Source organism: Engystomops pustulosus, chromosome 4 (genome assembly GCF_040894005.1).
Source record: "Engystomops pustulosus chromosome 4, aEngPut4.maternal, whole genome shotgun sequence".
In the NCBI taxonomy this organism is placed as follows: Eukaryota; Metazoa; Chordata; class Amphibia; order Anura; family Leptodactylidae; genus Engystomops; species Engystomops pustulosus.
This window is the reverse complement of record NC_092414.1, coordinates 116,229,280-116,251,767: the sequence shown is the minus strand read 5'-3', so window position 1 is coordinate 116,251,767 and position 22,488 is coordinate 116,229,280. Positions and strand designations below refer to the sequence as shown.

Sequence of the window (22,488 nt, the reverse complement as noted above, 5' to 3'; positions counted from 1 at the left end):
TTCTTGGGGATGGATAGTGCATTACCTAGAATCAGAGATGTAGTGGATGAGAATAGGCTCCGTCCTCTTGTGGAAATAAGCACTGGGAACACTCCGGGATCTTGGATCACCTATTTACAACTCTGACATTTTGTATCCTCTCTGGCACCCATATCAACCCTCACAGCCACTCTCACCACATTTGAAGAGCTATGCCTCACTAGCACCCAGCTGACTCATACCATTTCACTTTTTTATGGCTTATTTTTGGCAAGGGAGACAGGGGACTCAAAACCGTACTACTCCAGGGCATGGGAAATGGCACTGGATAAAGAACTGACCACAGAGCAGTGGTCTAACGTGTTTTTGCTAACTCATGTTCATTCTTCTTCCTGCAGACTCCAGGAACTGAATTTTAAGATTCTCTCACAATGGTACCGCACTCTGGTTAAACTGAGATATATTAACCCTCTGATTACAGACCAATGCTGGCGCTGCGAGGGTGATATTCGCTCCATGTTACATATTTGGTGGAGCTGCCCTCTCATTGTCCCCCTGTGGCAGAATGTTAATCAGTTATATAATGTATTAACCAAATCCCATGTGACCTTAACTCTGGAACAGGCCCTTCTCTCCGCCCTTCCAGGACCTATCTCTAAAATCAAAAAGGGCTTGCTGAGACATTTCCTTGTGGCTACCGGCCAGATTATTCCCCACTATTGGAGATCCTCGACTCCCCCTTCCAGAGCTGACTGGGTGGCTACCCTGAATTACATATTTAGAATGGAGGAGCTGAGGGCTATCGACAACGACAGAATCACACAGTTCCATAGTACATGGTCATCCTGGGTGACCTTCAGGGAGTCTCCCTTCTTTGCTGCCTGGATCACATCTGGATCAATTTCCTGAGGTGACCCGACATAGTTCTCTCTTTAGTCTTATCTTTTATCCCTTTTATCTTTAACTTACTTCTTCTACGCTTCTTTACCCAATACCCATTCCTATCCTTTTTGTTTTGTGACCTCTCGTTCTACCCCACCCCTATGTCTCTGTTGCCAAACTGTTTCTTGGAAGCATTATGGCCTTGCTTAGAATTGTCTGTTGATTGACTCTATGTACTTGAACTCTGGATTTTGTGGCTTGTCGTACCATTGCACATACCATCCCAGGCCACAAATCACTTGTATCATTCATAATGCATTTGCTTTCATTCTATGACAAATTGTGTAATGGTTTACTGTATTTTGTATGTTTCAGTAAATGTTTATTGACTCTAAGACAGGGATAATGTGTCAGGGATAATGTCACGTACTCTGCAAAGATTTTCCCAGTCGGATTATTAGGCCTATGAGGAAGCCAAGTTCCCTTTCTTGTCAGGGGTTTGAGGTGGCTATGGACCACTGCATCCTTAATATTCTGACCCCTTCTGTAGGTGATTGATGGATGATCCTCGATCAAATACGCAATATCCCTATTCATCTTCAAAATACCCCACTTTTTCACCTCTTCATGGCAACCATCAAAAGTGCCAATCACATGTATCTTCTGATCGTGACTGTCATGTTTCTTTGGATTCAATGGGTCATTCCTCTGTCTGGTAAGGGCATGATGGTGTGCATCCTTCAATATTTGTGGAGGATAACCCTTTTCAGCAAAACTTTTCACAGCTGCAAGATAGTCCCTGGTTGTGTAGCAGTTTCTCCGCATCCTCAGGTACTGGCCTTTTGTAATGCCCCTTTTGAGGGGTACCCGGGTGCCAAACTATTTGTTGCAGTTGGTTTCCTAAACACCTTTGTTTTAAGATCACCCAAGGAGGTAACAGAGATTGTGACATTCATGGACATAATATCGGTGAAGCTGATTTCATAGGTGAAGAAAAGACCTAGTTGGTTTACATTTAGCTTCTGGTCGAATTCCATAAAGGATTCCTTTGTGTCATTCCAGAAAATAAGGATATCATTAATGAACCTCAGCCATAAAAGTATGGCCGAGGTCCATTTCTCTAGATCCTCCTGGAAGACAACGTCCCTCTCCCACCAGCCCAGGTAAAGGTTGGCATATGTGGGGGCACACCGGCTCCCCATTGCCACATCCCTGAGCTGGTGGAAGAATTTGCCCTCAAAGAGAAAATAATTTCTCCTGACTATGAAATCCAGCAATCTCAAGACAAAAGTATTGTGTGCTTTATGGTACACACCCCAAGTCTTTGGGAAATCCCCTAGAGCCTCACAGCCCTTAACATTTGGTAAGCTGTAGAGGGCGTCCACATCCAGACTGACAAGTAGGGTTCCAGCCGGGAGCACCACATCGTCAATCCTTCTTAAGACGTCTATTGTATCCCTCACATAAGAGGGGAGTGATGTAACAAATGGACGTTACAAGGTGTTCAAATAAATGCTCACATTTTGTGTGAGACAATCCACACCTGAGACAATCGGTCTCTCTTTTAAGGGAGAGAGACCCTTGTACATCTTAGGGAGGGAGTAGAACGTGGCTGTGGTGAGGTCATCAGGGAGCATGAAATTTAAATAATTCTTTGTGATGAGCCTTTCCTTCAAGGAATCATTCAGAATACACAAGATACAGAATACACAATGATAACCCCTTGGACAAAACTTTAAGTTCCATGTTTGACAATTGTTTGGAAGAGATATTTACCACTAAGTTCTCTGTCACAGTGCCATTTTTGTGATTGCCATTTTGGATTCTTGTCTTTTGTGTTGTCGGCAGTGTTTCCTCCCTCCACGTCTTGATTTGGATTTAGATCCACCTGATTATCCATTTGAGAATCTAAAAAAGATGAATCATTGGTACTATTTTTTATTAACCTTTTCCGTTCTAGGTAAAGATTTTTTCCTTTACGATGACACAGGTACTTAGAAGATGAACTCGTAGTAGTTTGTGAACCTTGTCAGGCGTATCCAAAACCTGTATTTTATAATCTTCCATGTCTCTTAGCAATTTTCCTTGTTTGATTTCTTTCTTTATAAGTCTGCATACGGGCCCCAGTAGTATATCCAGCCCCCTGTAGTGTATAGCCAGGCCCCAGTAGTATATAGCCAGCCCGCCCTCTGTCCCCAATATAAATTACACAACAGAACTTTCTGCAAACGCCTGCTGTCTCCTGCATCGTCGCCGTTGTCCTCTCACTCTATGCCCCAGGCGGCACCTGAGCAATGATGTTGGCAGCAGTGCACCTGGGTCATAAAGGGCACTATCTACGTCCAGCAACCAGCGACATGTGTATCTTAAAGATACACATATCGCTGATCGCTACTGAGGGCGGGATGGCGCCCCAAGGTGAAGTGCGAAGGTGGGGTTTTTATTGCGTTTACACAAGCAATGCTAATGCCCAGGGGCGGAGCTTTGCCCAAGCGCATATGTGTTTCCATTAAAAGGGTTGTCCGAGACCTTAAAAAACATACTGAAGTATTGTAGGGTATTAGCTCAGTCAGTATATGCACATGCATAGGCTGACATTGAGACTTTAGGATCCGGTCACAGAAGGGATCTTACAGACATTGCCTGATGGGACCTCAGGGCTACTGTGGAAATGATCGGAGCTCCTAAAGACGGCGGGGGGGGGGGGGGGTGAGGGCATTGTGGGGGAGAGACCCCTAGCAGGTATTCTCTGACTATGGTGGGTACAAACTCCCTTTGGTTAGTATTGTGAAACAAAGTGTATAGTTCCCACATATTCTCCACACGCCCCGATTGATAGCTTTCTATATAACTCTTACAATACCAAAATGTAAGCCATTGTTGTACCACAGTGCTCCCTGCTGGTAAAATGCCAGAAGTGCATTGAAAACTTTGAAAATAAGTAAAGGGATTAATCTCGTCATCAATTTACCTTGCTGCAGTCTCTTCTTTCAGATTATGGCTCTTAGAGGGGTGATGGTAAAGGAGCTTTAGCAATCACAAAATGTGCCACACTTGTTGCAAGTACCAAGCATAGAACAGGTAGGCAGCACAGTGAGAAACAAAGGGGATTCAATCCGTGTGGGTGCCGACTGCGTTGGTCTGACCCAAGACCCAGTTACATGGAGGTAATAGAGAAAGCAGCAGCACTCCGTTTTCCTGGTTCAGGATATGTTTATTCACATGTGGATACAAAGCTACGTTTCGGCTAGCTCAATGTAGCCATTTTCAAGCAGTGCTGCTTCCTCCAGGTTACAAAATAAGTGGGTTGTCACTGCACAAGGCTGGCCTTCTCTGTAACATTACAACAGTGACATAAGTGACAAGATACATATGTAAGTGAAATACCGGTAATTAAGATAAGTAAACAACTCTCAAAAAAAGTTTATCAGAGGTGTCACAAACCCCACTCGCCAGAGTCCACACACAGGGTTCGCCTACGCCAGGGAACCATGCAAATTAGCCCTTAGGCTCCCCCACTCACACAAAATGGCGTCTTTACACCAATCGCAGGCATTAACCCCTTAGACACCGTGGTCACATGTGACCACGGCGTGCAAGGGTCCCGTGAGCCAAATAGGACCCCTCCCACTGCGCTTACCGCGGGGGTACGATCCTCCGCTGGCATCCCCGGGGTCCGCCAGTGCCCCGGGATGCGCGGCTTATACCAGGAGTCTGCTGGGAGCATGCTCAGTGTGTCACATAATACAGTGTAATACATCTGTATTACACTGTATTAAGTGAAGAAGAGCTTGAACAAGCAACAGAGGATCGCTTGTTCAAGCCAACCTGTAAAAGTAAAAAAAATTTTTTAAAAAACACTTGATATAAAAATTTATTAATAAAAAGAATTAATTAAATAAAGTTAAAGTCCCCTAAACACAAACATTCCCTATACGTATCTAATAAAGTAAAAAAACACAAAATCACCAGAAAAAACCCACATGTTTGGTATCGCCGCGTCCGTAATCTGTACAATAGCTCAGTAACATTATAGGACCCGCTTGGTGAGCGCCGTAAAAATAAAACCCAAAAAACTCGCCAAAAATGTACATTTTTCATTAAATCCCTTCACAAAAGTGTTCTAAAAAGTGATCAAAAAAGTTATGTACGCCACAAAGGTATCACTAAAAAGGACTGAACATGCAAAAAATAAGCCCTAAACCAGCTCTGTCAACCAAAAAATATTAGCGTTATATCTCCGTAAAGATGGCGATACGAAAATAAATGAGATTTTCTCTGTATTATTTTTTCTTCAGTAAAATTGTAAAAAAATGTAAAAAACTATATAAATTAGGTATCACCATAACCGTAGTGATCCATAGAATGAAGATAATATGTTATTTTTATGGTACGGTGAATGGCCCCAAAAAAATACAAGAAGAAAGGACCTGAGTGAAGTTCGCCCCCCCCACCTTCTTCAAATCTAACAAAATTGGTGTCAATAGTTTGTGCTACGTTTGTGTTGGTTTGTGCAGCAAAAATTTTCGTTTGTGCTGCTATCGTTTTTAAGATTTTAATGAAAGTTTCCAGAGGTCATCAGAGGTCAACCAGCCTCCCCACGTTGCCCAAACCAAACAAAGCTGGTGCCAATCAATTCTGCTACATTTGTGCTGGTTTGTGCTGCTCAAATTTTTGTTTGTGCTGCTTTTGTTTTGAATATATGAACTAAAAAATAAAGGTCAAAAGTTCAAGCAGCCCCCCCCACATTAACCAAATCGAACAAACTGGTGTCAAACTTTAGTGCTACATTTGTGCTGCAAAAATTTTCGTTTGTGCCGCTATAATTTTTAATATATACATACTTTTTTCCAGAGGTCATCAGAGTTAATTTCTTCCAAAGTACAATGTGTTTGCTAGTTCTCCCTGGTGATCAACCCAGGGAAGTGTCACTAGGTTTGTTTTTTACCAGTTCATCCTGAACACCTTTAACCTATGTAAACACCTGAACATACCTTAAAAATGATACCGGCACAAATGAAAATGTTTGCTGCACAAACCAGTACAAACATAGCACTAATGTTTGAAACCAGTTTTGCTTGATTTGGTTATTGTGGGGGGCTAGTTGAACTTTTGACCTTTAATTTTTTGTTCATTTATTCTAAACAAACAAAAATTTGAGCAGCACAAACTAGCACAAATGTAGCAGAATTGTTCGGCACCAGTTTGGTGTGGGCAATGTGGGGGGGCTGGTTGACCACTGATGACCTCTGAAAACTTTCATATATATCTTAAAAACTATAGCGGCACAAACAAAAATTTCTGCTGCACAAACCAGCACAAATGTTTGACACCAATTTTGTTTGATTAGAACAAGGTAGGGGGGGGGGGGGCAACTTCACTCAGGTGGAGAAAGGAAACCAAAATTTACAATTTTTTTTCCTACATACGTTTAAGAGTTAATTAAATCTCATCAATGAGCTAATAACCCACTTAAATGAAGTATTTGTAAAGCATATTTAATGTCACAAAAAATAAGCCCTTATTTGTCCAAATTTCCCCAAAAATAAAGATGGTATAGCCAATAAAAAGGGACAATGCATAATCTGCTCTTAATGGCGCAGCTTCCATTCGATGCCCTGGCGTGTGCCCATACAGCAGTTTACTACCACATATGGAATATTGTTACACTCAGGAGAAATTGGGTATCAAACTTTGTGGACCGTTTTGGTAATTTATCCACTGAGAATTTGTACATTTTTTGAAAAACACATTCATTTAGCAAAAAATATGTAAATTTCAAAATTGCATCCGATTTTGTTTTATCCCCTGTAAAATAATTAAAGGGTTAACAAACTTCATGAAAGTTATTTTACATACATTAAGGGGTGTAGTTTTTATAATGGGGTAATTTTTGGGGTTTTACTTTTATTTAGGCCTCTTAAAGTGACTTGAAATCTAAGCAGGTCGTGCAAAAGAGTGATTTTGTGTTTTTTATAAAAATTTGAGAAATCGTACCTCAGGTTCAAAGCCCCATAACATATTACAAAAATGAAAAATCCATGGGTATATAAAGCAGACAATCGGTTAATGTTAGTTATCAAGTTTTTTTGCTGTTATGACTACGAATGGAAAAGGTACTAAGCAAAGGTAGAACATTTTCAATTTCAGAAATCAAGACTTTTTAAAAATTTTCAAATATCTGTTTTTTTCCTAATTCAGCGCAACACATACCACCAAAATTCTACAACTAACAGGAAGTACAAAGTGTCACGAGAAAACAATTTTAAAATCACTTGGATACATTAAAGCGTTTCAAAGTTATAACCACTTATAGTCACACATTTGAAAAAATAAGCCGTGTCAGGAAGGTGAAAAGTGGCTTCAGCGTTAAGGGGTCTACAAGTACTGGCACTAATGAAGTGGGGCCCACAATACAATAATACATACAAATATAGGTAAAGCAGTACTACTATTGGGGGAATACTAGGGATGCTTTATTATTGTATTATTAACAAGCTCATGTGAGGGGGGTAGATATGGGGTACTACTACGAATCCTTGCACGCGGATGTTAATGGATGTTTAAATAAAGTTCACAAATTGTGTCCAGGGAGGTGCCACGGCATGTTCATGCGAGTGCTCAGAATTCAGCAGGTAATATTTGGGCTTGCTTTAGAGAACCGTCTTCTCAGAGATTCCTCAGCAATGCCAGTAAGAGGCAGTCTCCTGCACAGATCCCTTATCAGCAATCCCCCTGTCTCCGCACGTTATCTAGGGACGAACCGCCGTTAGTGCAATATGAGACTACATTTCCCAGGATCCACCGCGGCTACCACTCCCCTTCGCGCCTGCGCATCTCGCCGAGTCCTTGATCCTACGAAGCCCAGACAGGGAGCAGAGTGGGTCACATCCACGAAAGCAAAATGCACAGTTGGAGCCGCGTGTATTGCACCTTAAGCAAGGTAAAGAAGGAGCAGCTATTGGAGCACCTAATCCGGAGCTCAGGGCGGACACAGCGCCACCTCTGGCTACTGTCAGTGTGTGTGGGACAGCTGGGCCTAAACTGGTAGCTCTGCTTGTCCCGGTGCTCAGGTCCACACTGACCTTCAGTGCTGTGGATAGTTTCCATAATGTCATGGCTACTGACTCCAGCAAGGTGCCAGTCCCTCCAGGCATGTAGTGTCCTCAGTGCATATTATAGGGTGTGATATGGTACCCTGGAAGCTCTACATAGAAGCCCTCCAGCTCATTACTGGGGACATCAACAATAGATCTGTTTGTACAGGGCACTGCTTAGCGACAGCTGGCATGACCGGGCACTGCCCCATCCACTTATACTGAACCATGCTCAGTGCAAGGATAAAATGCTCTACTTTGGCTAATACCGGGTGGTGTATAAGTAGGTGAGCCCCACTTGGCCCAATAGAGCTTCTGGATGCCACTGCGGCAGATGGGGTGCACAGGTCACACAATAGTCTGCAGTCTAACCCTCACGCCTTTGTACTCGCACCGTTCTACATGTTTGCGGATAGCAGTATGTACTCCAAGAGACCACTCTACATTGCCCAATATCAGATTAAATGAGAGGCTACATGAATGACAGATGATCTGCTCCCCGGCTACTCTGCTTAAACATGGCTCCTGTATAATCAATGATAAATACCCATCACTTCTCAATATCTTTATTGTAGTAAATGCTTATATTCCAACTTAAAATAAAAGCCTTCAAGCATCTTTTCTGCTGCCCCTCTGTCATCCCTCTTGTAAAGGCTCAAATAAAGCTTGGGTCTCATTGCACTCTGACATTACTCATTCAGCATTGACAAGTCTAACTTTTTAGTAAAAACATTACTGACAGGGAACAGGCACACCCATTATATTCAAACATTTTCAGGAAGAATAACTGTCCTAATGTCTTTAACATAAATGAAAGATTGTCATTCTTGTTTCTTTTTTTTTTCCCCCTAAATTTAGAAGACTAAATTAGGTCACATTACCCCTGGATTGAAAAGAATATGCACGGCACCGCTACGAACCTACTCAGACCAACCATGTAAGTTTTTGGCAAGTATGTGACTGTTCTGTCATAAGGGCATGTAATCTTGTAATTTAATAAATTGCTTAGAAGTTATGAATCTGAGTGTCTTAAAGGCTATATATGCTCATTACTTTCTTCAAGTCTACAAAGTAAATGGTAAATGTATTCCTAAATATCCAAGAGGAAAAATAGGGACACAACGCAGGGGAATGGGTTCTCCTTGAAGAATCGAGGTGTAAAGATTAGAATCTTATCTTTCAAAACCTATGATTGTGGTTCTGTGAGCCAGACAGGCAGTTAAAGACATAGTTTCTAACTGTCAACTGCAGGGGCGTAACTTGGAGAGGCTGGGCCATATAGCAGATTTCTGTATGGGGGCCCCCCTTCTCCTTAAAAAAAAAAAATATATATATATATTTGTAAAATCACACATTTATATACTTGTAAATGCACATCCTATATCTACACTCATACACACATAACTATACTCTTGCACATACATATATGTATAAATTCGTATGCACACATTTACATGTACTCATATACAGTATTGTATATATTTATACACTCATATATTATATACAAAGTCCTAAAGTATATTTATAAAATTGTATGCAAGATGTGTGAACTACGCCTGAAAACCTAAATACATGTGCAAACTGCTTGCACAAGTATTTATGAAGCTTGTGCGCCAGTATTGTGTCATGGCTGCACAATGTTTGCCGCAACACCATACACTGTTCTGATGCCGGTGTATATCGGGCGCCACATTTATGTCGAAAGTCTGATATAATTGTGGCGTGCACCAGAAAAAAAACTGGGTACGCGCTGCATGCGCCAGTTTATTATTTGTCTCACTATTAATAAATGTGGCCAACTATATGCACATCCGTAGACTTATACACATCATATGCACACGTTCTGTATATTACATGTAGATTATAAACACATATAGTATATACAGGCAGTCCCCGGGTTACATACAAAATAGGGTCTGTAGGTTTGTTCTTAAGTTGAATTTGTATGTAAGTCGGAACTGTATATTTTATCATTGTAATCCCAGCCAGAACTTTTTTGGTCTCTGTGACAATTGGATTTTAAAAATGTTGGGTTGTCATAAGAACCAGGATTAACACTAAAGCTTCATTACATACATAATTTATAACGGTTCCAGCTGCTTATTGTAGCCTAGGACTAAAGTACAATAAATTACCAATATCCAGTGGTCTGTTTGTAACTAGGGGTCGTATGTAAGTCGAGTGTTCTTAAGTAGGGGACCGCCTGTATACATAATATATTATATACATATAGTATAAACACACCCAACATACAGTACACATATATACAGTATAAACACACCCTACACACACTGAATATACATACATAGAGAATATACACACACATACATACAGTACAGGGGGCCCCTACTTAAGGACACCCGACTTACAGACAACCCATAGTTACAGACAGACCCCTCTGACCTCTGGTGAAGCTTTCTGAATGCTTTACTATAATCCTAGATTACAATAATCAGCTGTAAGGCGTCTGTAATGAAGCTTTATTGATAATCCTTGGTCCCATTACAGCAAAAAATGTTTAAACTCCAATTGTCACTGGGGCCAATTTTTTTTTTTTTTGTCTGGATCTACAATTATAAAATATACAGTTTCGACTTACATACAAATTCAACTTAAGAACAAACCTCCGGACCCTATCTTGTATGTAACCGGGGACTGCCTGTATATAAATACTATACATCATATACAAATACATAAACGCAGCACATGCACACACTGTTACACCATAACTTACCCGGACATGTAGCCTCTCTGGCTATGCATTGGCACTCTTATTCTGTGCAGCGCTCCAAACGTACTCTCCGTGAGAGGGCTAGTGGATTCTTGCTGTTACAGATTGTGAACAGTTCCCTTTAAAGTAACTGGTATAATTCTCTGTGTTGCAGTGGATGCTGATGTCACAGTTATTGGCTCTGGTCCAGGAGGATATGTCGCTGCTATCAAAGCTGCTCAGCTGGGCTTCCAGGTAAATGTTTGTCATACAGTGGCACATATTTAACAGCACACAATTGTCCTACATGATGCTATGCAATGCTTTACCTGTTAAAAAGTTTGGTCCTAAAGTGTTGTCTCCAAGTTTCTCTGTTTGTATCTGTTATGTTCTCTAATAGGAGCTCCAGCAGTCTAATATATATATATATATATATATATATATATATATATATATATATATATATATATATATATATTTAAAATTCCCATATAACATTTGGATAAAACAACCCATAAAGATCAGAAATGGGTTAATGTTTCCATTGGGATTTAACTTTTTCAGTAGCTGTATATCACAAGAAACTACCTTTTCTTGGCCTCTTTCAAACAGCCATAGGCTCGACCGACCGTAGCAGCGGTGATTCTACAGCCACTCAGAGAGGAGTGCTGCTCACCCCCATAGAGATTTACAGCGCCCTGGCGGTAAACGTCTCCACAATGGCTGTGTAAAAGCATTGGATGCATTCAGATGGATGCATAAGCTTGCGTCCCCTGTAGATGGCAATGATGCACGGCGAGATACGGTGCTGTACACGGGGAAAAGATAGGACATGCCGTATCTTTCCCCCTTTGCAGTGCATCTCTATGGAGAGTGGAGGGGTCACCACTCCTTCTCTCCAGCGCGCCGGACGTATGCATGCCCGGCTGTAGTCACACGGGCATACGTTTGTCTAAATGCAGCCTAAGGCTGCATTCACACTGCCGTTGCCCGCCATACTGTAGCATGGCGGGTACACAGCAGTGCCAGGGAGAGGAGGAGGAATATATGGCACCATATTCCGGAGAAAGATGGGACATGTCCGTACTGCGGCACCGTGCGCCCATTGCCGTCTATGGTGGACGTATATCCCCCAATGTAGCCTAATACTGTTTTTAGATAATTTTTAGATATATATAATGTGTGTGTAACAAATGTATGTATGTGTTTACTGTATGATCACCCTATAAATGAGCGATATTCTGGTTGATATACCATGTACAGATACCATTTCATAAATTTGTAACATATATTTTAGACTGTGTGTGTGGAGAAGAATGAAACTCTTGGTGGAACCTGTCTGAACGTTGGCTGCATTCCATCTAAGGTAAGTCCGAATAGCTATGGCGCTGGCTAATTATCAAAATGTAAAAAAAAAATTTTCAGAAAAGTCCCTGCAGTTGTTACACCTGAGAACAAGCCAAAGAACCATAGCATTTTATTGTTATATTGGTATAATTGCACGTGGGCTTGGATTTTTACTATAAGAGTTGTGTTTTTTTTATTATTAAGTAAAATATGTCAGCAGTTCTGACCATGGGACCTGGAGAACCTTGTGTGTGTATAGTAGCAGTAACACCTTGAAAAGTTCACTGGGGGGGTTTAGTGTCTGACCCTGGATGCTGCAATAAAGCATATGACACAGCACCAGGAGTACAGTGTGCGTTGTGCTGAAATAATTTTAAGATTGTCAGGAAAAAGTAGTGATGGCTATTTGGTGGTTGTTTAAAATATTATAATATTTTTTTATTATTAGTTGATTATTATCAATTATTCTTACAGGCTTTGCTGAACAACTCTTATCTCTATCATTTGGCTCATGGAAAAGATTTTGCAAGCAGAGGAATAGAAGGTAGGTTCATTATTTTGCTTTCAGTTGCTGATGTTCAAAGTACGGTCACACACAGTGCTAGTATTAGCAATTTCAAGCACCCAAGGGTGGGGCTTTTTCAGTGGACCGCATGTGGTCGGTCTATAGCACCTAGGGGGCAATTTATCATAAGTCTGGAAACATTTGTGTAGTTCAGTGATTTTCAACCTTTTTTTGAGCCGCGGCACACTTTTTATACTTAGAAAATCCTGGGGCACACCACCAACCAAAATAGCACAAAGTGACACTAAACAGTCATATTATACATATAGTTAATAATATAGATTCTAAATTTATTTTACTCACTCAGTGTGAAACCTGGGCCTGTTTCGATAAACACAAAAGGGATATCCTGGCAGGAATGGTGGAAAGACACACAGGAAGCTCTTCCTCAGCAGTTCTCAGTTTCTCCCTGGTTTTAGTATATGGTGCTGATTATTATGTGGCTCATATACTGCAAAATAAAGGGGTACAATGAGAAGTACTATGGCCATGAGGCCAGAGTACAAGTGCCAGCTCATATACTCCGCATATGAGCTGGGACTTGTAGTACTCCAGCCTCATGACTATAGTATTTCTCATTTTACATTTCTCATTGTTATATGCAGTATACTGCTGGAGTACTAAAGGTACCAGCTCATATGCCGAGTATTCTGCCAACAGTTCATATACTCAGGCAAAAGCTCATATAGTCAGCATTATTGGCGGGCATTACCTTGGCGGTGGGCAAATGCGAGAGTCTCTCCGCTCTCAGGATGATGCACCGGCCTCGGTGATGTCATTTTGTCGCGCGAGGTTCAAAGCTTGCGCATGTATTATTGTACACGTCTCCTACATTGTAAGAAGCCGTGACTGCGCATCGCCAGGAAACAAAACACAGGGGGCACCATAGTTTGGGGAACTTTCCCCGCAGCACACCCGATCATGTGTCGCAGCACACTGGTTGAAAATCACTGGTGTAGTTTTTGGTATTTGAGCTTGCCTGATATATCTTAGTGATACATGAAGCATGTGACTTTGCTGGTTTTGTGAAAAGTCTAAAATTTTTAAGCAACAGTTTTCATATGCATTGTGTTGGCCCACATAATGTAAGCGTTGCACGTGACTTCGCCCTCACAGATTGTTTCACGCAACTAATGACGCTGCTAATAATGTATTGGCACATCTATAGTTTTGTACTATAATGCTTTATTTGTTTCTTCTTTATAGTCACTGGGTTACGTTTAAATCTTGAGAAGATGATGGAACAGAAAAGTGGGGCAGTCAAGTCACTAACAGGTGGCATTGCTCATCTGTTTAAACAGAATAAGGTCTGATTATTTCATTTTCTTATCCATAACATTATTATAGTTTATTTTTTTTGGACTTGAACAGAGGCAGTGGTTACATTGTTGGCAAGGCTTAAAACTTGGATGCATTAGCCATACCCAAAGTACATGCTTTATCGAAATTATACATACTTTGCTTGCACCTTTCCATACTCATCGGTGGTGTATTTTGTGCAGGTTGCACATGTACAAGGCTTTGGAAAAGTCACAGGGAAAAACCAAGTGACTGCAACAAAAGCAGATGGCAGCACTCAAGTCATCAACACAAAGAATGTCCTCATAGCAACTGGTTCTGAGGTTACTCCATTTCCAGGAATTGAGGTATTGTGATGTAATAAGGAAATCGGATTTAAATGTTTTATATACTTATATATTCGGTACATGTAAGCACTTATTTCTGATTTGATGTTTCATTACAGATTGATGAAGAAACTGTAGTGTCCTCCACTGGTGCATTATCTCTAAAGAAAGTGCCTGAAAAAATGGTTGTCATTGGTGGCGGTGTAATTGGTGTTGAATTGGTAAGCTGAGTACTTTCCGATATTGATTTACAAACTTGCTTTGGGCATGCTCCAAAAATGGCATCAGGTGTAGCATAGACTGTTTGTTTTATTGATGGCTTTTAAGCTTTATCCTAGATTTCCATGTTTAGAGCTCTTTTTCTCTTTCTTTCATATTGTGTTGTAATTCTGACAGATAACATATTTCACTGTTCTTTTTTTCTCTCTCTCAGGGATCTGTGTGGCAACGATTGGGAGCAGATGTTACAGCAGTTGAGTTTTTGGGACATGTTGGTGGAATAGGAATTGACATGGAAATCTCCAAAAATTTCCAGAGGATCCTTCAAAAACAGGGTCTGAAATTTAAGTTGAACACAAAGGTCACTGGTGCGACTAGGAATGCTGATGGGAAAATTGATGTTTCGTAAGTGTGGGTTTTTCCTATAAAATGCTACCTATATGTTAATATAACGTGAACCATACGTGAAGAGGAGATAAAAAATATAAACCTAAACATTTCTCCAAGAAGCCCTAGTGTGGCATAGGATAACTTACCCTTTGTGTGCAAGTTTACAATCGTGGCAATTGCTTTACAGCACTACTGTACCTTTGTCTCTGGTCAGAGGATCAGACGGTAACAACACAATGGAAGAGGTGGAGAAGGCAGGCATACAAAAGCCCCAGCCTGTTGTATTTACTATTGTGTCCGCTGGAAAACTGGCAGAGACCATAGCTGAAATCTCCGCCAGGTCAGGCCTATTCTAAACAGGTCTAACCTGGTGGTGATCAATTCTGGATCTACTAAGGGGCGCTAAAAATTAATAGATTTCCCAAATCTATCCCTTTTATAACTGAGAAGTTAAACTGAATGCAACTGGCTACAAGGTGCTTTGCAGTAACCATCTGAGCCAAATTGCAGCCTGTGACAATAATTACAGATTGTTTTATCTGCCTTTACTTAAAGGAAATCTACCACATGGGTGCAGTATTGTAAGCACACTTACACAATGATGTGTCCCCTGAAACATGACCCTTTCTTATCTTCTAATGGACTAGATTTGGAGAAAATCACCTTTTTAATCATGAAAATGAGCTTTAGGGGCTCCTGTCTATGTCACAGAGGGCCCTTCTGGCTCTGTCTTTTGCCGATTATGCACACCTCTGGAGTTATTGCTTGCCTTCAACAGACCCGACTCAAGTGAATGTATTAATGATCTCCAAAGAAGCATGCAGGGAAGCCGCACTCCTGAGAAGTTGTAAACTTCACCCAAGGGCAAGATGCAACATTTCAGCTTCTCAATTTTCATGTTTGAATGTAGAGCAGCAGACCTTCACAACTTCTCAGAAGTGCTGCATGTTTTTGGTCATTATTGTCCCCCTTTGGGGCATTCTGAGACTGTGTGATCTGAAGTGCGTAACCAAATTGGGTTTAAGAATAAGGGACATGCTGGTACAAAAATGGTGACAAATTTTATGAAATTTAGAATAACTGCTTTCTTTTTATTATGTTAACAGTATTGAAGCAGCTTCTGGTGGCAAGGCAGAGGTAATAACCTGCGATGTTTTACTAGTATGCATTGGCCGTCGGCCCTTCACTCAAAACCTCGGTTTGCAAGAGCTTGGAATTGAGCTAGATAATAGGGGGAGGATTCCAATCAACTCCAGATTTCAGACAAAAATCCCAAAGTAAGTAAACTATTAACCAGAATATGAGATTTACATCTGAAAACACTCGTGAACTGCGAGCAAGGCATCGATGAAGCCTGGTACTGGTGTACACGTAGACATATGTTATATTAATAGATGACGCTCATTAGACTGAATAAGAATGTGATGAAAAGGCCAATAATTTATTGCTAAGGTCCTAAGATTTTTTCATAAAGTGGAACAGAATCCGCAATTTCTCCGCAATTCAATTTTTTTCAGGGTTTTGATGCATTGTATGGAATATTTAATACGAAAAAGGAAAAGGTCTGCAGTTGTAAAAAATCGTAAAGAATGGGGGTAAAGAATTGTGTGTGGACCACTGTGCCTGTGCACATTCAACCCTCAATGAAGCATATGATGAATACGTTATAGGGAACCTGTCAGCAGAATTTGAACTAGTAAACACTATCAGTATGTTGTGAAGCAGCTTAACACCTTCCTGTTCATGTTTCTGTCATGGCCTAATGTTATGGCATCATCCAGAAAATCAGCTTTGAAGTTATTGTAAACTGGATGTGTAAAGTTACTGGGGCAGAGAGTTTAGTATTGAAGTCAAGCTTCCCTCTCACTTCACAACGACCCCTTTGTTGTATTTGATGCCCTTAAAGGAAACCTACCACTTACACACAGATACATGGCACCAACTCAGGGTGAGCTGGTGCCGGAGCATATTTTCATTAGTAGAATAAACCCAGTATCACAGATTTATATTAACATTTATCTTGGCGCACCGCACTAGGGCACGGCGCACACTTGCACCTGCGCAACTTGGAACGGCCCGTTTCCCCTTGCTAAGTTGTGCAGGCGCGAGTGTGCTGGAGAGCTCGGTGACGTCACCTGCTCTCCAGCACTACAAAATCCGGCGCACGCACGGGCGTGCGCATGGTGCGCCGTGCCCTAGTGCAGTGCGCCGAGATAAATGTTAATATAACTTATAAATCTGTGATACTGGGTTTATTCTACTAATGAAAATATGCTCCGGCACCAGCTCACCCTGAGCTGGTGCCATCTATCTGTGTGTAAGAATTACCACTTTTAAGTGGTAGGTTTCCTTTAAGTCCAGATTTTGGGTTGATAAGTTATGGGTAGTGTTTTACACTGAATTCATTGAGCAATGAGTGGGTGACCAGCAAAGAGGCAAAGGAGAAATGCGGACATAAATGGATTAGGTGGGCGCAGAGTTAAAAATGGTTTTAAGAGGTGTTACAGACTTAGCTGGGAGATCATAGAGGAGAATGTTGCAGTAGTTCAAGTGGGAGGTTGGACTTGCGATTTTGTAGGCTTTGGGTTAACCCCTTCCCGACGCGCGCCGGGTCCCGGTGCATGGAGAGGGCTCGCGGGCCGAGCCCTCTCCATAGCCGGTAAGTCTTTGCTGCATATTGCAGCAAAGGCTTACCGGTAACAACCGCGATCGGTGCTAGCACCGATCGCGGGTGCTTTCACCGAGATCGCCGCCGGCAATGCTGCCGGATGCTTCAAAAAGATGGCGCCGCCATCTTGGCGCGGATCTTCGCTCCCCGATGACGTCACGGGGGAGCGGTGATCCGTTGCCATGACAGCATCGGGCCTCACGAAGGCCCGAAGCTGTCTAGTTTTAACCCATTCATTACAATGTGCTATCAGCACATTGTAATGAATGAGGAGTAAAATCCCCATATACTGCCATATTGCAGTATGGCAGTATATGATAGGATCGATCAGACTACCTAGGGTTAGAGTACCCTAGGGAGTCTGAAAAATAGTTAAAGTAAAAGTAAAAAAAAAGTTTAAAAAAAAAAAATTATATTAAAAAAACCTAAAAATTCAAATCACCCCCCTTTCCCTAGAACTGATATTAATATTAATAAACAGTAAAAATCAAACACATTAGGTATCACCGCGTCCGAAAATGTCCGATCTATCAAAATATAATAACGGTTTTTCACTGCGTTTAACCCCGTAACGGAAAATAGCGTCCAAAGTCAAAAATGACATTTTTTTGCCATTTTGGAAAATATAAAAAAATTAATAAAAAGTGATCAAAAGGTAGCACAGTCCTAACAATGATAGCAATGAAAACGCCATCAAAAGTCGCAAAAAATGACACCACCCACAGCTCCGTTCACCAAAGTATGAAAAAGTTATTAGCGCCAGAAGATGGCAAAATCAAAAAAATAATTTTTGTACAGGAGGTTTTAATTTTTTAAAATGTATGAAAACATTATAAAACCTGTACAAATGTGGTATCCCTGTGATCGTAGCAACCCAAAGAATAAAGTAGACATGTCATTTGGGGCACACAGTGAAAGCTGTAAAATCCAAGCCCACAAGAAAACGTCGCAAATGTGTTTTTTCACCATTTTCACTGCATTTGGAATTTTTTTCCCGCTTCCCAGTATGCGCCTTGGAATATTAAATACCGTCACTACGAAGTGCAATTTGTTACGCAGAAAATAAGCCATCACAGAGCTCTTTATGTGGAAAAATAAAAAAGTTATAGATTTTTGAAGGTGGGGTGTGAAAAATGGAAGTGAAAAAACTAAAAAAGGCCAAGTCGTTAAGGGGTTAAGGAAGTATCCGGTGCATCATTTGCTTCATCATGGTTGAAAAGATTGGACTTAATGGGGGGGATTTATCAATGTGTCTCAGGTTCTGCCAGTTTCTAGCTGGAAAACACAAGTCTTCTTCTGCGCCAGATTGATTACTGTGATGATGAATTCTGGTGCAGTATAAGACTTTAGACCTACTTTTAGTTGGTCCAAACTGTGCCAGAATTTTGGGCGCATGGATGATTTTCCACAAGCCACGCCCCTTTCTCACGAGGTCACGCCCATCTAAAAAATCACGCCACCTTAATCAGACAAGTTGGGAAAGTGCCAAAAAAAGTCTAAAAGCCTTGATAACTGTGGTGCAAGGCATTTTAGACAGAATTCTGGTGCAAAACCACCAGAATTGTGGCACAAATGTGTTTATAAATCCCCCACTATATGTTTTTATTGTACTAATGCATAGTCGTCCACTCACATTATGGCTAAAACGATGTGGATTCGAAGTGTATTGAACTGTATTATGCAATTAGGCCCCGGCTCCATGCGCCAAATTTCCCCCCCACTCCCGGTCAGAGCTAAAGATGAGTGCTGGCTGTAACATACATCTGGCAACCGATGTTTCTGGTACTGGCTCCATTCAGGAGCCGGTGCCAGAAGCATGACGTAATAATACTTCAAAATGCGGGAACGCACCTCCCGCCATGCAGTACTATTACGTCAAATGTCAGGAAGGGGTTAACGGGACTTAGCTTTGCACAGACCATGTGTCAGATGTATGTGATGTCACTGGCCTGTGTTACAGAACCATGTTAGCCGTATTGCTGCTATTGTTTCATGTGGCCCGCCAGCCTACAGATGGGTGATAAATTAAAAAAAAAAAAATCTAACAATTCCTATAAGGGAGATGGTAGACTCCCTTTAAAAACACTTTCTTCAGCAAGATCATGTTTTTACTTTTTCCATCAGGTTGAAACACTATCATGAGCCTGTTGTGGCAGATTAAAAAATAAACTTTTTGTTTTCAACAGCATTTTTGCAATTGGTGATGTAGTAGCTGGGCCGATGTTGGCCCACAAAGCTGAAGACGAAGGTATAATCTGTGTTGAAGGGATGGCTGGTGGAGCAGTTCACATCGACTACAACTGTGTTCCATCTGTGATCTATACTCATCCTGAGGTCGCTTGGGTTGGAAAATCAGAAGAGCAATTAAAAGAAGAGGTAATTTTAGAAGAATGAATTAATTTAACATATTACCGTTTGAGGAGTTGGTTTTTTTTTTTTAATCAATGTTTTAATATCCTGTTCACCTCTTCCTGCTCTTCATTTTTACAAACTGGCAACTGGTTTTGGTACTGAGCACCTGATGGGTGTCGCTTGTAACTTGGATAGAGTTTGGCGATAACTTTACAACGGCTACAATCAGGTCAGCAGCACATGACCTCTGCAACCTATGTGCTCCTAATACACACATGTAGTTTTTGGCCACGTGCTGTCAGGTGATTCAACTGCTGAAACTTGCTATTTAATGGAAAAATTTTTTTATTTTTTTTTTTATAGAAAAATCCTGTTGCAATTTAGAAAAAATAATTTCTGATTTTTGATATTGTATAGGGTGTGGAATACAAAGTGGGCAAGTTTCCATTTGCTGCCAACAGCAGGGCTAAGACAAATGCAGACACAGACGGCCTGGTGAAAATCCTTAGCCATAAGTCAACTGACAGAATGCTTGGAGCACATATTCTTGGATCCGTAAGTGTCATGGACTCGTATTGTGTAAAAGTTCAATATACATGTTTTTAGTATGAACACACTAAAGCAACATTCATTGGTTTTTCATATGTTCTATGCTAAGTTGATTTAGTAACATTTTTTTGTGTACAATGTAACCGTTGATGTTGTTAATGAGTCTTGACTACCCATTATGGTGCCCTCTCTTCCAGGGTGCTGGTGAAATGATTAATGAAGCTGCTCTTGCCATGGAGTATGGAGCCTCCTGTGAAGATGTAGCCAGAGTATGTCATGCCCATCCAGTAAGTATTTACTACTTTTTTTTTGTGCTTAATTTCAGTGTATTTATGTCTATTACCTGTCTACGCAGACAATGTGTACATTGAGTTTTCTTCTTGCAGACTGTATCAGAAGCCTTCAGGGAAGCGAACCTTGCTGCATCATTTGGGAAAGCCATTAATTTTTAAGTGGACAGAGAAAGCCATTATATGTGTATATAGGTTTCTTATATGGGTCAGTGGAAGACTTCTTCATCTGCAAGTGTCTGATATCAAGGCCAACAGACTTTTGTTCGATCCAAGTATTTAACGTAATGTTTGGAATTAGGAATGTACATGAGTGAAATCCATGTACAGTGTGCTTACTGTACTTGTGGGTTTATACAGAATATTAATTGGAAACACTTGGGGAAGCCATGTCTTTAAAGTGAATTTGTGTCAGGAAAGAGCTGCAAAGTAGTTGTCATCTGTCTAATGGAGATACATACATACATACTTTCACACTGGCTCTGTGTCTTTTATTGTCTATTTGATAAAGCAAGCCTTTATTTTTTGTGAAGCCAATTAATATTTGAATATACAGTAAATGGTTAAGCCAAAATTAACATTACAGTTACATGCCCATTTGGACCAGATATATTTAACCCAACATCAGAGTTGGCAAATGTCAATATGTTTGTAGGTTTCATCTCTTACATTCGCTTCGACTTTTAGCATCGTTGGCCACTTGCTTGCTTTGGATTCTCTGCCATTTTTCTTCTTCCCTCTGTTCCCGAGCAATCAATGGAATTATTTTTAGGTTAGTATCGAAAGGGTGGTGCAAAGCTGCTTAGTCCTGGACACGGCCAACTATCTTACAGTAGACAGCTTAATTAGCATAAACAATTCTATTTAGGGTCTCTACTTTCAAATGTGTGGTCTTAAGCTGGAACAGACAGCCTGTCTCTGCCCACTTGGCAGTAGAGCTCCAGAAACAATTACATGTATTGCTCTGAAATGGTTAAAGCTAAGGAGAAATATCCAACTATGAAAGAATCCGTTGCAAAATGCTTGTTAAAGAATGCAAATACTTGGGGTTGGTTAACGTCCACAATAATGGCCACACTGAAAATAACAGGATATTCTACTTTTAACTGGTGAGAAGAAATCATTGTATAATTATTTTTTTTTAAAAAAAACAAAACGCTGTAAAATACCATATATATATATCTCGAGTATAAGCCTAGTTTTTCAGCACAAAATTTGTGCTCCAAAACCATAACTCGGCTTATACTCGAGTCAACTAAAAAAAATTCAGAACTCACCTTTAGACGTCAACCATAGGTCCTCTTCTGTCTCCGATACTCCGGTGCCACCTTAGGTCCTTCGGATCCTCTTTGGGTTCTTTTGCTCCTCTTCGGGAAGTTCCGCTCCTCTTCGTGTCCCCTCGCGATGCCAGCGGCTAACAAACAATGACGTTGGCAAGAGGCTGACGTCATTCTGTGTGCTGGCCGAGCACGGAGACCCAAAGAGGAGCCAAAGATGAGCGGAAGAATCCGAAGAGGACCGAAGGCGGCACCGGAGGCAGAAGAGGACCTATGGGGGACGTCGGAAAGGCGAGTATAGGGGCTGGGCAGGCTGTATGCTACAGGGGCTGGAAGACTATATACTGGGAGGCTGTGACCAATGCATTTCCCACCCTCGGCTCATACTCGAGTCAATAGGTTTTCCTAGTTTTTTGTGTTTAAATTAGGTGTTTTGGCTTATACTCGGGTCGGCTTATACTAGAGTATATAAGGTAGGTAATTTTCTGGTGGCTCATTCCTAATAAAATGTATATATCCCCATAAGCGCAGCAACCCA

At 41.1% G+C, this 22,488-nt stretch overlaps 1 protein-coding gene across 1 annotated transcript; it reads left to right on the top strand.

Moving 5' to 3' along the window:
- The first annotated feature begins 7,639 nt into the window (after positions 1–7,639).
- On the top strand, positions 7,640–21,809 carry DLD (dihydrolipoamide dehydrogenase). Its single transcript, XM_072147134.1, has 14 exons — positions 7,640–7,804; positions 8,817–8,895; positions 10,844–10,923; positions 11,966–12,034; positions 12,490–12,559; positions 13,787–13,887; positions 14,083–14,226; positions 14,325–14,426; positions 14,639–14,829; positions 15,921–16,091; positions 19,669–19,858; positions 20,252–20,389; positions 20,581–20,670; positions 20,770–21,809. The coding sequence occupies exons 1-14, from the start codon at positions 7,766–7,768 to the stop codon at positions 20,833–20,835; spliced, it is 1,530 nt and encodes a 509-aa protein (XP_072003235.1). The 5' UTR covers positions 7,640–7,765; the 3' UTR covers positions 20,836–21,809.
- Positions 21,810–22,488: the final 679 nt, after the last annotated feature.

Coding starts and splice junctions, on each gene's coding strand:
- DLD (XM_072147134.1), top strand. CDS start 7,766: ATGCACAGTTGGAGCCGCGTGTATTGCACCTTAAGCAAG. Junction 7,805..8,816: donor TGTATTGCACCTTAAGCAAG/GTAAAGAAGGAG, acceptor CCCTAAATTTAG/AAGACTAAATTAGGTCACAT. Junction 14,227..14,324: donor CTCCATTTCCAGGAATTGAG/GTATTGTGATGT, acceptor GTTTCATTACAG/ATTGATGAAGAAACTGTAGT.